The sequence below is a fragment of the Natrix helvetica genome (assembly GCF_964273705.1).
Source record: "Natrix helvetica genome assembly, chromosome: 3".
Classification (NCBI taxonomy): Eukaryota; Metazoa; Chordata; class Lepidosauria; order Squamata; family Natricidae; genus Natrix; species Natrix helvetica.
Window position 1 is genome coordinate 88,509,105 of NC_138549.1, and position 17,470 is coordinate 88,526,574.

General features: G+C 40.3%; 1 protein-coding gene across 3 annotated transcripts in view; it reads left to right on the top strand.

Moving 5' to 3' along the window:
• TGFBR3 (transforming growth factor beta receptor 3) overlaps nt 1-17,470 on the top strand; it is a 156,878-nt gene that overhangs the window by 102,806 nt on the left and 36,602 nt on the right. For all 3 annotated transcript variants that reach the window (XM_081949001.1, XM_081949003.1, XM_081949002.1), the window contains exon 5: nt 13,398-13,581. In XM_081949001.1, the coding sequence (XP_081805127.1) occupies nt 13,398-13,581 (184 nt within the window). The remainder of the gene's footprint in view (nt 1-13,397; nt 13,582-17,470) is intronic.

Sequence of the window (17,470 nt, forward strand, 5' to 3'; positions counted from 1 at the left end):
GACTTGAAATATCTAGTAACAGCTAAAATTGCCAAGGCATGTACATTGTTCTGCCATATTAATGAGAATAGGTCTATATTCTTTTTTAGTCATTTCTTTGTCAAAACTCTGCATGTTTCAAGGGAAAGACATAATATATTCATGGATAGAATTAATATTTATAATCTGAAAAAACTAATGTCTACATCTGTGATGGTATTCAAAATATATTACTACCGGTTCTGTGGGCGTGGCTTGGTGGGTGTGGCAAGGGGGGGATACTGTAAAATCTCCATTCCCTTCCCACTCCGGGGGAAGGTTACTGCAAAATCCCCATTTCCTCTTGATCAGCTGGGACTCAGGAGGCAGAAAATAGATGGGGGTGGGGTCAGCCAGAGGTGGGATTTACCAGTTCTCCGAACTACTCAAAATTTCCGCTATTTGTTCTCCAGAACTCGTCAGAACTGCTGAATGCCACCTCTGGTCTGCATATTAAACACAAAGAAAGGTAGACACAATTACATTTCGTGGCCAGAGGTCATTTGATCATGGACTAATCAGTTTAATGATTGTTTCAATTTCAGTACACTTTTCTTTTCCTCTGCTGCTTTAATAGATGTACCTATTCTGCTTACCACCAAGCAAATGATGTCTGTTATAAGAGAAAGTAAAAAGCTCTAAATTGTGTAACATTCAATAAGTGAAAGATGTTAATGCCCTAGAAAGAATAATGTTTTCACTCGCTTCTACACTTATCAGACAGATTAGAATGATTTATACTAAAAAGATCACCACTCCCTCTTCAAGAGATTCAAAGATTAGTCATTCTTAAATGAAAGTGGGGGAAAGTAGTTTTATTGGACGTTATCTTACCCACTGATCTGCCAGACAAGATCTGACTTGTCTGATCTTACACTAAGGAGTCCTAAGATGACCCCTTTTCTAATTCACTGAATCAGGCTTTTGTAAATTAATTATCCAAAGCCATGCTTCCTCCTTACGGTTGTTATTTACAAGATGTAAAATTATTAAGCATATGCAGGCTTTTGTGGTAGCCATATATTATTTGTGATGGAGATGTAAATACTTCCGGTCACCCCAAAAGCAGCCAATTGCCCCTTCCAACTGAAAAAGTTTAGGTTGCCATGAACCTTTAATCCTAAATTATACATACGTGATCACTGGCTAATAGAGGCTGTAAGGCACGCAAAAGACAAATAATGTACATAATTCAAGATATGGCATGTTTGACTCAATCAGGGACAGACTATGAGCTGAATCAAGAACAGAAGCAAAGCTAAAACATTTCTTTATAATTCAAATTGGGATCCAAATCAAATGGTTTGTATTGTGCACTTGGTGTGAAACTTGTTTCCCTAAAAATAAGACCTATCCTGAAAATAAGATCTCGCATGTTTTTATGTTTGTGCCTAATATAAGCCCTATCCCCAAAATGAGCCCTACGTAATAGCCTGCGCAGCCATTCTGGTTGCTTGCCTTGCTGCGTTGCCTTGCTGCAGCCACAAGGCAATGCAGGATGGTGTTGGAGATGCCCCATGCATCCTGGACTGGCTTACCTTAGGGCACCTGCAGCCAGGGTCAGGGGGTGGCCTGTCTGTGGGGCCCTGAGGTGAGCTGGGCATGGGGCAGCTCCACCTCTGCCTTGTGGCGGCAGCACTGGTGCATTGCGCGCCTCCTACTCTGCCACGAGCAAGTAGAAAAGTGGGCCTCCCATACATGCAAAATAAAAATAAGATACCCCCCGAAAATAAGCCCCAGTGCTTGTTTGGGGCCCAAAAGAAAATAAGACCCAGTCTTATTTTTGGGATGTGGACTGTCTTCAACTGGGGTATTTCAGCACATAGTAAAATGCTTAGCAGGCCTAACATGCAATAGAAAGTTTTCCTGGCAGTTTGTACATACTGGTGATTTGCTTGGTAGTCAGATATACTGGGAATCATATTCAGTTCAAACCACTAGTTCTATTGGTTCTTCACATCAGGTGCTTTACAGATAGTCCTTGACTTACAATTGAGCCAAAATTTCAGTTGCAAAGTGAGACATTTGTTAAGTGAGTTTTGCCCCATTTTACGATCTTTCTTGCCTGAGTTGGTAAGTGAATCACTGCAGTTAAGTTAGCAATACGGTTGTTAAGTGGCTCTGGTTTCCTCATTGACTTTGCTTGTCAGAAGGTTGAAGAAGGGATCACATGGCCCCAGGACACTGCAACCATCATAAATATGAGTCAGCTGCCAAGCACCTGGATTTTGAACATGTTACCATGAGGATGCTTCAATGGTCGTAATTGTGAACAATGATCATAAGTCACTTTTTAGTGCCATTGTAACTTCAAATGGGCACTAAATGAACTGTTGTAAGTCAAGGAGTACCTGTATTTATCAACCTTTAATGGCCACCCATTTCACACAAGATGACACCGAGCAGTGTACAGTAAAACCAATGATGAAAACATGTTACAGAAACCGCGTACAACAACTAATTCAAGATAAGAATTGAACCCAAGGTCAGAGGTGTAAAGAACTCTGTGTGTGTGTGTGTGTGTGTGTGTGTGTGTGTGTGTTGATACACATCCATATAAAAACACTAGCACTAAAGCCATATTTAAGTAAAGAATCTGTGCAGAACACAGCCTTTATTTTTAATAGAGACTAAGATGACTAATAAATACTACGATTCTGGCATGGTTTCATTAGGTGAAAAGGGTTACGTATTTCAAACTTCAGTTTTCCATTCAAATCATGGTCACTGGGGGAAGATTCCATTTGAAGGCCATCTCTACAGGTGGGATGTGTGTGTGGACCTCTATGGACCAAAAGATGAGACTATTTGGGGCAGAGAGAACAGCACTATTAAGACATGTGGCAGCTTAATTCAGGGTTAATCTTGCTTAAAGGATTTCATTTTTCCCAAAGGATAAATATTTTTTTAAAAAATCTAGCCCAAATTGTAGGATTAAGATAATTTCTCATCGTAGTCAGAATGCCTTGTTTGGGAAGGAAAAGTGCCCTAAGCCAAATCATTGTTCTGAGAAGAGTGAACAAGGTCACTGCAGAAGACCAGAGAATATGTTGAAACAGACCCTTATATAGAGCTCCTTGTGTATAAAGTTCACAATAGTTGTGGATGGTTACATTTCTTAGCTTCATTACATGCTTGTTTATAAAAATGAAGGCCAAGTGGTGACAGGTGAAGTTTGTTACATTGATAGGCAGACACTTTCATAACAACTGACTTTGGCAGAGGAGTTGTTAACTAGCCAGTTGGCTGGGCAAGTAATCTTCAGACAAATAGTGTGCATAACTTTCTGATTTATTTTAAAGACAACTTCGGGTCTTGTGGAACTAGACAACTTAGTCTTCCAGTTAGAAAGTATAATTCCCTTTGTCCATAGATTATTGTCACCTGTTTGCCTGCAGGAGTTACATGATTACACATAAACGCATATTGACGAGGTATATTGCAAATAATTAGAGGGGTATTAACTAATATAGGATATTAGGATATTTTCTTCTGCTCTGTCAGACAAGCAATGGACAAGAGTTTATTTGCCACAAAGAGGAACCAAATACTGGGAATAAGTGAGGAAAATAACTGCTGACACACTCATTATAGTGATTAAATCCAGCTTCCGAATGAAAACCCAACAGAGTTCAGGCGGGTTACACCCATCATTCAGAAAAGGAATTTCTATTTTTATAGCATTGCAAGAGTGCCAGTTTGATATAGTGGTTACGGCACCAGATTAATACTTGGAAGTTCTAGCCCTGCCTTAAATACAAAACCAGCTGGGTGACCTTGGACCAGTTCCTCTCAGTCAGCCCCAGGAAAAAAGCAATGGCAAACCACTTCTTGCCAAGAAAATTGCAGGAATCTGTCCAGGACTCAAAACGTATGTGTGTGTGTGTGTGTGTACACAAATAGTCCTGCAAGTCTTTCTGAGTCACTCCCTTATCTCTCAGTGAATCAACCTTCAGTGGTCGTTTTCAGGCATGTGACGTTGTTAGCCTCAAAAGTTGCCTTCTCAAGCCAGATGTACTTTCACATCCTGGAGATTTCCAGAGCGGCCCTAACTCTTCTGGAAGACATCATTTCTATTGAGGAAGCAGTTAATGTCTGATGAAAAGGAGTGAAACCAAGTGACGGCTTTGCCTTTTCTTTCCCTCTCTGGAAGAGTTTCTTGAACGCGATCCAAAGAAAATAGCATGCTTGGCTCATTTAATGTAGCCTTAAGCCCTCGTAGTAAAACTTTTGAAACCTGGCAGGCACAGCAGAGTCGTTCTTTGCTCTTGCCTCCATCACATGATACCAGACTTTATTTGTAAATTAGGCCATCACGTAAAGCCTAATTAGAATTAATTATTTTATTCAAAAGTTGGAAACTGCAATGTGTTGACTAGCCAGGCAGTGGGTTTCCCCCCATTTTGTAGCCTTAGAAGGGCAGTGTGGCTGTTTTATCTTGATGGGTCAAATGAGAGCAGCATGTACTTAGCCTACACGCTGAAGGATGGTCTTTTGATGCTTTTATGCTGTTGGCCTAACGCTTTAGAAATCTTGCAAAATATAAAAGCTTTGAATACTTGATTGGCTCATTAACTAGTTTGCTCCAGATGTTGCTTGATGTTGTTTTGTCTGAAGGACCAGCAAGCGACCAGGGCTGAAGATACAAACAACTTTCTAGGTGATTTAGTGTTCCCAGGCATTTAACTGGATACTGGTTGTTTTTAACAGGAAGGGCTTTAAAACAGTTTTCCTGTTTAGGATAAGGTTTTGCTATATCCTGCACTTTGGTTCTTTACTTTATTTATGGGGCCGGGTGAGAGGTGGGTGTTCCTGGTTCTAAACTGAGATTAGCCCATAATTCAGCTCTCCATTCATGTAACTTCTTAAGACGTTGCCCAGAACAACAGAAATGAAGATGTGTGATAAACCTATATGAATCAGTTTCCCCTCTCCATTTCTTCAATGGAAGAGGCCTTTTATATGGTGAGCTATGAAACATGGAAAATAAGAGTCAAAAGTGAACAGGTGCAGGATATTGCCTCAGACAATCAAACCCTCACATTTTAAAAATAAAGATGACTTTTAGGGTTTATGTGGATGTATTTTTGCATGCATGTACATGCATGTACATGCAGTGGCATGTTTTATATGTCTGTGGGAAAACAAAACCAAGGCATAACATGAGTCCAGGAGTTTGCTACGGTGCCATGCAAACTAGCACAGCACGATGTGTGAATTGAGAGTAAATGTTTTTGCCCTCTCACAAATACTCTAGTAACTTCAATTAAAAATATTCCATATCCCGCGAAAAACTGCAGCACAAGTTACAAGCATATTTCGTTCAACTGAGATTTGTTTTATTAATGCTGCACATTGCCAAGCGTAAAGAAGATGTGTTGAGACTATCAGGTGACGAATGGACAGAATAAAGTTTAGTGAAATGTAGATTAATGGCATCTGCCTCTCCCCCCCTTTGTACAAATCTGGTTATTATTTTATAAGCCCTTTAGTAAAATTGATATATGAAACACCGCAGTGGATATAACTTCTTTTTAAAATTTAATGATGTAATATGGTCACATTACCATCAAAAAAAGCTCATTGAGATCTGAAGCAGATTTAGTTCGTATTTTTAAAATCTTACTGTGTTTCCCTGAAAATAAGACAGGGTTTTTTTACAAGGGGATTCAATGGGCGAAAGGGCGAGGAACACGACGGAGCTGGAAAGGTAAGAGGCGTGCCTCGCTGCCCAACACTGCCCACCTCGCCCCAATGGTAAAGGCAGCCTGCCTGGTTCCCTTCCCCGCCGTCCCTTTAGCGAGAGATGGCAGGTGGGGGGGAGAAGCGAGGCACGCCTCTTACCTTTCTAGGTCCGTTGCATTCCTTGCCCTTTCACCCATTGAATCCCCTTGTAAAAAAAAACCTCATGAGTTCAACTCGCGAGGTTTTTTTTACAAGGGGATTCAATGGGCGAAAGGGTGAGGAACAAAGCGGAGCTGTCAGTCTCTGATAGTGCTAGGACACGCGTCTCGCTTCTTCCCCCCACACACACCTGCCACCCCTCGCTAAACTGATGGAAGGGAAGGGAACCAGGCAGGCTGCCTTTATCATTGGGGCGAGGTGGGCGGTATCGGGCCACGAGGCGCGCCTCTTACCTTTCCAGCTCTGTCGCTTTCCTTGCCCTTTCGCCCATTGAATCCCCTTGTAAAAAATCCTCGCGAGTTGAACTCATGAGGTTTTTTTTACAAGGGGATTCAATGGGTGAAAGGGCGAGGAATGCAACGGACCTGGAAAGGTAAGAGGCGTGTCTCACTTCCCCCCCCCCCACCTGCCACCCATCGCTAAATGGATGGCGGGGAAGGGAACCAGGCAGGCTGCCTTTACCATTGGGGTGGGCAGTGTTTTTTTGCATGAGAAGGAACAGGCGGGAGGGGATGATCACATTGCTGGCCTGCCACTGTTTTTGCGGTGGGCTCTTTTTGAGCGGGAGGGAAGGGCGGGGGGTGGAAGCACTTTGCTTCGCCTGCTGCTGTTTTTGCGGCGAGCCCTCTTTTTGCCCCGCAACCTGTACCGGTAGGTGGTACAGTGGTAATGACGGAGACCAGTTGCACATGCACTTAAATAGTTGGGGGTGAGCTTATTTTCAGGGAAGGGCTTATTATGGCACATGCTCTGAAAAGCCCGATTGGGCTTATTAGCAGGGCATGTCTTATTTTCAGGGAAACACGGTATCTGGTAAAGAGAGAATGGTTGTTATATAGCTTGCTGTGATTTGCCTGACCTAAATAAACCCTGTTTTAAACGGAGTGTGTCTTTGCAGTCTGGATATGCTATATATCTCCAGCAGACACTCCCTTTCGTAAGATATGTGATAGTCCTTTGGGTTCGAAGAAGACACTCGATTGTGCAGTTCATTTCTAGATATGGAGATGGCTCTGCAGTCCCAGTCTGAAACCGCAGATCTAGCACAATGGAAGCACTGGACATCTATTGTAATAACTGTGGGTGTCATTCTGTGCTGTTGCTCATTGTCTCCTGACAGTTTTTGAGGGCAGCTGTCTTCATAGCCTAGGACTGGCCAGCAGGTTATGTCAGCAGTTGCAACTTCTAGATCCTTCAGCTGAATGCCACAATAGTAGCGCCTCTTTCACAGTGCCTCTATAGCACTTGTGTGATCAACCTGAAGGTCTCTTCCCAGATTCAGTATGTGCTATAGATCAGTTGGTGAGATACATGGCAGTCATCCATTCTGATGACATGTCCCACTCATCTCATCTTGGCTCCGATAGTCAATGCTGGTGGACTTCGTTCAATCCAAGACCTCCAGGTTGGACATATTGTCTTGCCAACAAATGCAAGGCTAGAGTAGAGTGTGTGCGTGTGGAGTTTTCCCTGTTGCTTGTTGTGACTTTGGTACAGAGACTTCAGGATTCACATCCATAAAGGAGGGAAAGGAAAACCATAGTTTTGTGGACTTTGGTTTTGTGGAGATATGGATGTTGTGTTGATTGAACCCTCATGTGAACACTTCCTGTATAATAAAATATCAAATATGGCAAATAGTTTGCATTGATCGGTAAATGTGCAAAGGATACATTTTGTTTATGGTTTCTTTCCTTTTAATTGTTGACTTGTTAGTTTTTGAATATTCTGGATCTTTAATAAATAGAGCATTTTCACACATGCTAATGGACAATAGAAATTGGCAAACTTTTTTGGCCCAGTTACTATTGTGTGATCTTATGAAATTGCTTGGACACTAAAACCAAATAAACAGTGTGGATTTGACTGGGGACAATTTTAGGGTTTATACCAGTAGTTCTCAACCTTCCCAATGCCGTGACCCTTTAATACAGTTTCACATGTTGTGATGACCCCCAACCATAAAATTGGTGTCTCAGTTCCTAAGACCATCGAAAATATGTGGTTTCCGATGGTCTTAGGTGACCCCTGTGAAAGGGTCGTTCGACCCCCAAAGGGGTCCCGACCCACAGGTTGAGAACCACTGGTTTATACAGAAACATGATTTGTATTTTCTTTTAGTTCTGTCTTTTATTCTTTTCTATTATTTGTGGCCTAATTATTGTCTTGTACATTGCGTGGCCTTACAACTAATCGATGATGATGATGATGATGATGATGATGATGATGATGATGATAATAATAATATTGCCATGTTTTCCCGAAAATAAGACATGCCCTGCTAATAAGCCCAATCGGGCTTTTCAGAACATGTGCCATAATAAGCTCTCCCCTGAAAATAAGCCCGCCCTCAACTATTTAAGTGCATGCACAACCGGTCCCTGCCATTACCACTGTACCACCTACCGGTACAGCTTGTGGGGCAAAAAGAGGGCTCGCTGCAAAAACAGTGGCAGGCGAAGCAAAGTGCTTCCACCTCCTGCCCTTCCCTCCCACGCAAAAAGAGCCCGCTGCAAAAATAGCGGCAGGCGAAGTAATGTGCTTCCACCCTTCGCCCTGGATCTGGAAAGGTAAGATGCGCGCTTCGCAGCCCAACATCACCCACCTCGCCCCAATGGTAAAGGCAGCCTGCCTGGTTCCCTTCCCCGCCGTCCCTTTATCGAGGGATGGCAGGTGGCGGGGGAGAAGCGAGGTGCGCCTCTTACCTTTCCAGATCCGTTGCATTCCTCGCCCTTTCATCCATTGAATCCCCTTGTAAAAAAAACCTCATGAGTTCAATTCGTAATTTTTTTTTACAAGGGGATTCAATGGGTGAAAGGGCGAGGAACGCAGCGGAGCTGGAAAGGTAAGAGGCACGCCTCGCGGCCCAGTACAACCAACCTCGCCCCAATGATAAAGGCAGCCTGCCAGGTTCCCTTCCCCACCGTCCCTTTAGCGAGGGGTGGCAGGTGTGTGTGTGTGTGGGAGAAGCGAGACACGCATCCTAGGGCTACCAGTGACTGACAGCTCCGCTGCGTTCCTTGCCCTTTTGCCCATTGAATCCCCTTGTAAAAAAAAACCTCGCGAGTTGAACTCATGAGGTTTTTTTATAAGGGGATTCAATGGGCAAAAGGGCGAGGAACACGACAGAGCTGGAAAGGTAAGAGGCGCGCCTCACTTCTCCCCCCCCCCACCTGCCATCCCTCGCTAAAGGGACAGCGGGGAAGGGACCCAGGCAGGCTGCCTTTACCATTGGGGCGAGGTGGGTGATGTTGGGCCGCGAAGCGCGCATCTTACCTTTCCAGCTCCTTCGCCTTCCTCGCCATTGTGTTCACGGACGCCCCTGGTAAAAAAAAATCTTCTTGCGATTTCAAGATGTTTGATTGAACTTGCGAGAAGGGTTTTTTTTAACTAGCCGCTTCCCTGAGCACAGTGGCGAGGAATGCGACGGAGCTGGAAAGGTAAAAGGGGCGCCTCGCTTCTCACCTGCCCCAGAAAATAATAAGCCATCCCCTATAATAAGCCCAAGGCCATATTTCATGGGGCAAAAGAAAATAAGACCCAGTCTTATTTTCGGGGGAACACGGTATTATTATTGTTGTTGTTGCTATTGTTGTTGTTGTTATAGCTGCAAAAGTGGATAGAATGCCACAAGATTTCTTCTACTTTGATTATCTAGGACACCGATCATCAAAGTATGGTCTAAGATCTGATGGTCCCTGAGACATTTTAATAAATTCTTTATTATTATGTACCCTGCCCAAAGTCACTGTTTAAAAGTATATCTGTATAGGCTTCCAGTTAGTCATCCAAAAGTATCTGCATACCCATTTGCAACATGTTGTTGTTTGAAACAAAGCTCTATTGAGTGTTGGTGATGTTCAAAATCGCCATGACAAGTCATTCGTCACAGAGTTTTAGAAAAAAGTGTCATATGGAAATAATCACATTACTCTATTTCACTTGGTTGCTGTGGGCAGGTCACAAACGGATCCTTTCCTTCTTTCCCACCAGAATAAGTTTCCTATGAGGCAATCTTCTATGAGATCTGACAACATGAAAGACAAGTTATCAATTTTCGGATTTTCATCCCTCCGAGATAGGATTTAATTTGATTAGGAACACATGTGCTGCTGACATTTGTTTTAAAATAGTGTACATAGCTTGCACTATTCTTTGATATCCATAACTATTAAATGCAATGCTCATGAGGATTCTCATGTTGATTTTTTTTAGCTCCCATACAAGTCCATGAAAAATGTTGTCAAGGCTTAGGCAGTTTTCCAGAGTGCATTAGTTTCCAGTACTTTGGGATCATTTCACTTCCTGGTTTAACTAAATGGTTAGTTTACCATTTCATACCATCTAAGATTTACCTAAATGACGCTGGTTAGCAGTGGTAGTGAACCAAAAGATCAAATTCCATTAACCTTGAGCGCATGCCATAAAGTATTTCTCTGATCTGTTTCTCCCACTTAAGGAGCTTTGAGATTGGTTTGATATTACATGAACTGCTCCATAGTAGCTTAAATGTTTTCTACTATCATTGACTGACTTTTCAAAGAGCAGCTTTAAGGGTAAGAAGGTTCTTTCTTGCAGGATCAGTACAGTCCTATTGTGCCCCAGGATTTTAATTCATTGCATCAGTTAGCTTGCTTGAGTTTATAGTCAGTATGAAAGCCGTTTTTGTATCAGATTGGCCTTGAAAACACAAATTGTCATTGCACAATGCCTGCTTTGCTGTCTCCGAAAGTCCCCACCCCCACCATCAGTGGACTGATAGTACTCTAATTCAGAGTAAGGCAGCTTCCTGTGTTGGTTGACTTCATATCCTCTGGTGCTGTTTCCAAGAGTTGGACTTGAATATTTCATTGGCTTTAGAACTTCTTGTGAACTTGGAGGTCAGAAATGACAATGAAGCAGTAGAACGATACCGTGAATGCAATATAGAAATGTGGCCAGTGTTGTCTAGTTTAATTAAAGAAAAGAATATATATCTATAACTATATCTCTATCTATCTATCTATCTATCTATCTATCTATCTATCTATCTATCTATCTATCTATCTATCTATCTATCTATCTATCTATCTACCTACCTACCTACCTACCTACCTACCTACCTACCTACCTACCTACCTACCTACCTACCTACCTACCTATCTATCTATCTATCTATCTATCTATCTATCTATCTATCATCTATCTATCTATAAAAGTTGGGGGGAAAGGTCTCTTTTCCCCCTCACCCCACACTTCTCTTTCCCCTTCTTTTCTCTCCTCCACTGTTCTATTACTTTTGTTTTCATATGTATTTTATATTATGGTAATTTTAATAAAAGTATATATTTAAAATGAAAAAAATAAATGGCAAATAATAGCATATCATTAATAAGCCCATATTTGTTTGTTCACTTCAATTATTACGGGTATAGCTGAGTGAATTTTATTCATTCACCATATGAAACCAACCCCCCCCATATTCTGTTGTCTTGTATAGTAAACATGGGCCCAGTATTAAATTAGCATTAATCTTCATATGCAGTACAATATGGGGGTACAGTGTACAATGGAGTCTACCATTAGCAAGGGTTCCCCTACTCTTTATTAAACTGCTTTGTGCAAATCAGGAAGGGCACTCAAATTGCTGTTTCCTCAACAGGCATAAGTGAGGAAGCATGATAGAAATGAGCTATTGAAGTGCCTCTGGTTTGGGAATTGGAGCAGATATCTTAGTGGTTCATCCTGTTCTTTACATTACGGTACCTTAGCTCAGCTTTTCTAAAGCTTGAATTACAGGACCTAAAATTCTCAGTCACTGTTTATTGGAAGTTCTGAGAGGTAACCCACCATAACTGGGAGTGATAGCTTGAAGAAAGTTGCCACAGGCTGTTTTTCTTTAGGTACCCCAAAAGAATCATCATTTTTTTTTTGTTATTTCCTCAATTATGTAATACCGTATCTAGTTTTTTCCTATTTTTTGGCATATAATACAAAAGATCTTATTAAGAAATATCTAGCGTTTGGGTCAGGTGTGAAATGATACCTGTTCGGGCAAACCGGTAGTGACAATCAGCTGTGTCGCGTGATTTATATTCACTAGAAATCGCACAGCTGATTGTCGTACAGCTGATCGTCGGAACATTTTAAAAAACTTTTAAAAGCATTTTTTTTTACTATTGGTTCAGGTAAACTGGTAGTAAAAAAATGCTTTAAAAAGTTTTTTAAAAGTTCAGACGATCAGCTGTACGACAATCAGCTGTGCCGCACAATTTATATTTGCTAGAAATTCCTTCCTTCCTTTGTGCGTGAAGGAAACCGGTAGCAGACTTCAGAGCATTTTACCTCTGGTTTGTGTCCATGTTTCAAATCCTTATGCATCTTTTCTATGTTTCCTTTCTAGAAAGTAGTACCTTCTCATCCACATTGAATCTTTCGTTGATATAAGGTGACCAACTGTCCTCCTTTAGGGAGGACAGTCCTTCTTTTGTAAGTTCTGTACTCCCTCGAAAAGTGTCCTATATGTCCTCCTTTTCGATATTTGAAGACTAATCTGTTGCGCGTTATGTGACGTATTTGTATTTGACATGACAATTCGTCAAGACTCAATAATTTTTATCTAAAGAAATGCTAGACATTAAAATAGATGACAATTGTCTCTTTGAAGAAATTAGAAGACTGAATGTATATTTAAATTCTGAAAAATTAATACAATGGGAAAATCAACATGTTGAAATTGATAAAAGATGGGTGGATATTTTCAGCCATTTCAAAAATGAACATATTCCATGTGAACATTTATTTATACTTGTTCAATTTACGTTGTGCTGCCCTGGAACTAATGCAGCAGTTGAAAGAGTTTTTTTCAATGGCCAATGATTTTTCGACAAGTGAGAAATCGAGATTGAATGTTGATACTCTAGCTGCAGCACTTGCCGTAAAATTCAATATGAAGGATATTTCTTGTTCAGATATTTCCAATATATTGTTAGAAGATGATACATTGACAAAAAATATTAATTCAATGGAAAAGTACGCATTTAAATAATAATTAACAGGCATGTAAGCATAATTACAATATAAAATGTTGCAAATGTTTTTATTATGCATATATCATATTTTAGTGTATTATTGTTGCAATGAATAAAATATTTCTTTTATTTACGATATATTTTTTCCAATTTATTTGTCCTCCTTTTCATTGTAAAAAAGTTGGTCACCTTAGCATTTTGGACAATAGAACGTGTTTTGTCCTCCTTTTCACTGTAAAAAAGTTGGTCACCTTAGTTGATAACTAATTGAGAAGAATTGAAATCCATGTTCTTGGTGCAATATTCTATTTAAAGGGACTTCAGGTTATCCAAATGGTTGCAGTATAGTTTATTTAGCAGGTAGTGGGGACAGTGTCACAGTTTTAATGGTTGGTAAGATTTTGAAGAGATAATTGTTTGGTAGTAGGTGACTGTCACATTAAATATGGCTTCCAATCTCCTCAGGTTTCAGCAGGCTCCACGGTGCAGTTTGAGAAGGAAGGCTTTTCCTTGACAGCAAAGAGAGAAGAGAAACCCCTTCCTCAAGGAAATAAGCATCTGTTAGAGTGGGCTGAAAAAGAATATGGAGCAGTAACATCCTTCACCGAATTTAAAATATCCAGGAACGTTTACATAAAAGTGGGTGAAGGTAAGTCTGTTGAAGCTTGTTAATAAGACGTGGGGTTTAATTCATGTTTGTCTTCAATCTCACCTGAGGGACATTCCTTGGCTCTCCTGAGGTAAGAAAATCATTCCAAAAGTTGTTTCTTTTGTAGCCTTGTCTGTTGCCAAAGGGGGAAAGCAGTGTATTTAAAAGGGTCAATTTTCACAGAATGTTAACTGGGGACATCTGGGTGAATTTGGGCTTTCAGAGGGTTTCATTTGATATCCCCCGCCCCCAGAAGTGGCAATTGAAAAAAGAATTAAAGGGCTGTAAAATAAAACTTGACAAATAAAGCTAGCCACAGTCCGACAAATTGGAGTGAGTGTGTGTCTAATCCTGGTGCTTGTCAAACTAATTTGGATGACTGCGTGCTGATCAGAAAGGTTTTCTGATGGGTTTAACCTTAAGTTTAAGGTTTCACATGTTCGTAATACTTTATTTTTATCACACCTTTATTAGTTTTATAAATAACTTAAGGCAGTTAGGGTTAAGGTTACTGAGGTGGGTTGGGCTGAGAGTGAGCGATAGGCCCAAAATCATCCAGCTGGTTTTTCATGCCTAAAGGAGGACTAGAATTCACCGTCTCCTGGTTACTAGCCTGATGCCTGAACCACTAGATCAAACTGGCATAAAACCTGTTATGCTACATAATGCACTGATGACATTTCAAAATAATTTGCTCTTTGACAGTACAGCAAAATATCTAAATAAGAAACAATATTTTATTGCTCAGTATGTTCTTTGAAACTCAGGAACCCAATCCATATTGGGATGCCAACATGGATGGATGGATGCTCTAATTTTGTGCACCTAAACTGGAATCTAATAAATCCAGTCCCGTGCCATTTATATTGCCAGTGTTTTTGAATAGATCTTTTGGCTATTTACATTGCAGGCATGGGTGCTAATTAGACTCAGGACATCAGAGAGCAGCATAAAGGGTTTTGACTTGTGAGATTCCAGTTTATTGCTATTGAGATGGTGGACTTTTGTGTCAGATTTTTCTAGTCTTCCTTATTCTTATCTAGATTATTGAAAATGTGATGTGAATGTTAGGCTTCTGTATTACTTCAAATTGCCTGCTGTAATATATCATATTTCGTTTATTTCTTCGAGCAACTGACCTGCACATTTTCTCTCTAGCTTTCCTGATTTGCCATTTTGCCTTCTATATTATGATGCCGTTATTTCATAAAGCATTAATTAGTTAACAGTCTTTCCAAATCTATTTTGATGAATTTAAGTGTCCCCATTTCAATGCTGAAATTCTTTTCCCCCTGTTAGCGTTTTGTTAGCACCTAGAGTGTAATCCCTTTGGTTTTCTGGTATCCTAGAGTTAAATCTTTTTAAAATACCTTCCAGCTGCAGGAAATTTTACTGTTGATATATGACTTTTGGCAGCAATAATTTATTGAGGAAAGTTGATACATGATGAATATTTTTGATAAAAAGGCTTATTTTGTTAAGCCAAAAGAACTACAGTTTACACCAGTGTAGGGTCATGTTGGGTAGGAATATCAAGATAATACCTAATTAACAAAGCATGATATTGCCTTCCCCATTTTTAAGCAAAGGTCCTGTACGTACGTACGTGTACACACACACACACACACACACACACACACACATCCAGGACACACTTTCTCAGTTCAGACCAGAAAGTTGCCAACATCCAAAAGAGGTAAGAGTTATTTATCTTTTTTTCCCCCCTTTTCCTGGAATGAGGCCTTTTCTTAGCAATCGTTCCAGGCAACCACATATCCCAAACTGATGTTTTGCTGTTATTGTTCATTTGCTGGCAGTGTTTATGTGACTGGCATAGTGAAGTTGAGGACAGGTGAAGGTTGTTGGCATTAATTTTCTTTTAAGGGGATTTAAAATCTACAAAAGCTGAAGACCAACAAATTGAACAGTAATTTTCACCCTTTTATGTAATGGAAGAATAATCTCTGCATACAAAGAAATTGTGGAAGTTTGTCAGAAATTATCAGAAATTAATGAGTCGTCCACATTAGTTTATCTGTTGAGGAATTGTTTTGCCATATATTTAGCATTCCTATAAAGTTGCTATCGAGATCTTTACTACTTGCCTGGGGGTAACTGTTGCCCAAGGACTACTATATCCATGCACAACAGGGCTAGACATATAGCACAAAAAACAACTCTTGCACTGCTGCTATAATAGCTACTGGTTCGTAGTAATAGTGGTAAATAAATAAATCTACATTTATTACTAAAATAATGACCAGTAGGTAAATAAGTAAGTAATAATTCTTGAGAACCTTGTATAGATCATCTTACCTTCCACGATGAGAAAAAAGATTTTGTAAGATTATAGGATGCAGTCTTATTCTGAGCCATACTCTTTATCTGTTATCAACATCTACCCAGATTCCAAACTTTTCTTCTTGGTTGACAAAAATCACTGAGTTCTTGACAAACCATTTAATAATTAATCTCTATTATATCAAGTTTACAGATATATACATTAGAATATACACGGTTTTGACAACTTTTCATTAGCATGAGCATTATAGTAAAACAGCAGTTATGGTATTTGTTTTATACGCCCTGGATTCACAACTTCTGCAGGAAGAGCAAATTGAAATCATTTGTACAGCTCTATCTGAGGCTCCAATTTAGCTATTCCTGAATCCTGAAGCTTTGTTTATAATGATTCTTGGCTGTCCTTGAATACCATCTAGAACGCAGTATTCTGATTAGTAATAGTAATAGATTAATAATTTGCCTGTTCTATAGTGGTACAATGAGAGCTTCACAGGTTGCCAAGTAGGCTTCTGGGTACAGTTCAAGGTGTTGGTCGTTACTTTTACAGCCTTTATATCTTCGGGAACAGCATTATCAGATGCCGCCTTCTATTGGTACCTTCTTATCTGGTGAGATGTAGAAGAGGCAGCAGCTTCCTATGGGTCCCAATCCCAAGGAGGAGGTGTCATCAGGGATCTGGTGGTGTTCATTGTCTTGTTACTGCTTACTGTAAAGGGGGAGGGTTACCTTACTTGGGATATCTTTTTCACTTGGAATAGCATATTAGCCTAAGTAGCTTTAGCTGTAGATAAAAAATGAAAACGGTGTCTCCTCACCCTAAGCTGGACTACTGAAAAACACTCCTTTTAATTGGGAAATATATTAAAATGAATAAGTTGAACTAGGGCCTTATTAATTAACAGTTGTGGCAATCTCTTGCTAAGGTTTTTGCTTGCACGTAGGGAGTAACTGCTGAAAGTAGATATGTACATACACATACATTAACTATATGAATAACATTAAAGTAGTAAGACACCAGAGCAGTGTAGTAGACATACCCAACCACCCACTCACCCACTTTCCCACTAACTACCTGCAAAATAAAACACAGCACTCATATGCACTTTAATTTCCCCATAGTAATAGGGTTTTTTTTTCTCTTTAAAAAGCTCCAATTTACAAGATCTATTAGTAGACATCCCTGCATAATCTCTATTCAACGCTTTCCATTCCTCCATGACCTGCCCCAGCCTAATGCAATAGCAACAAGGGTGTAGATGGTTGTGGTGGCCATACATTCTGGAAAAGCAACCCAGTCACAAGGGATAAAATAACTACCCAATCTCAGCCTTAGAAAATACAGGTCGTCCTCGACTTATGACGACAATTGAGCCCAAAATTTATGTTGCTAAGTATGGCATTTAAGTGAGTTTTGCCCCGTTTTACGACCTTTCTTGCCACAGTTGTTAAGTGAACCCCTGCAGGTGTTAAATAAGTAACATGGTTGTTAAGTGAGTCTAGCTTCCCCATTGTCTTTGCTTGTCAGAAGGTCGCAATAGGTGATCACATGATCCCTGGGACACTGCAGATGTCATCAATATGAGTC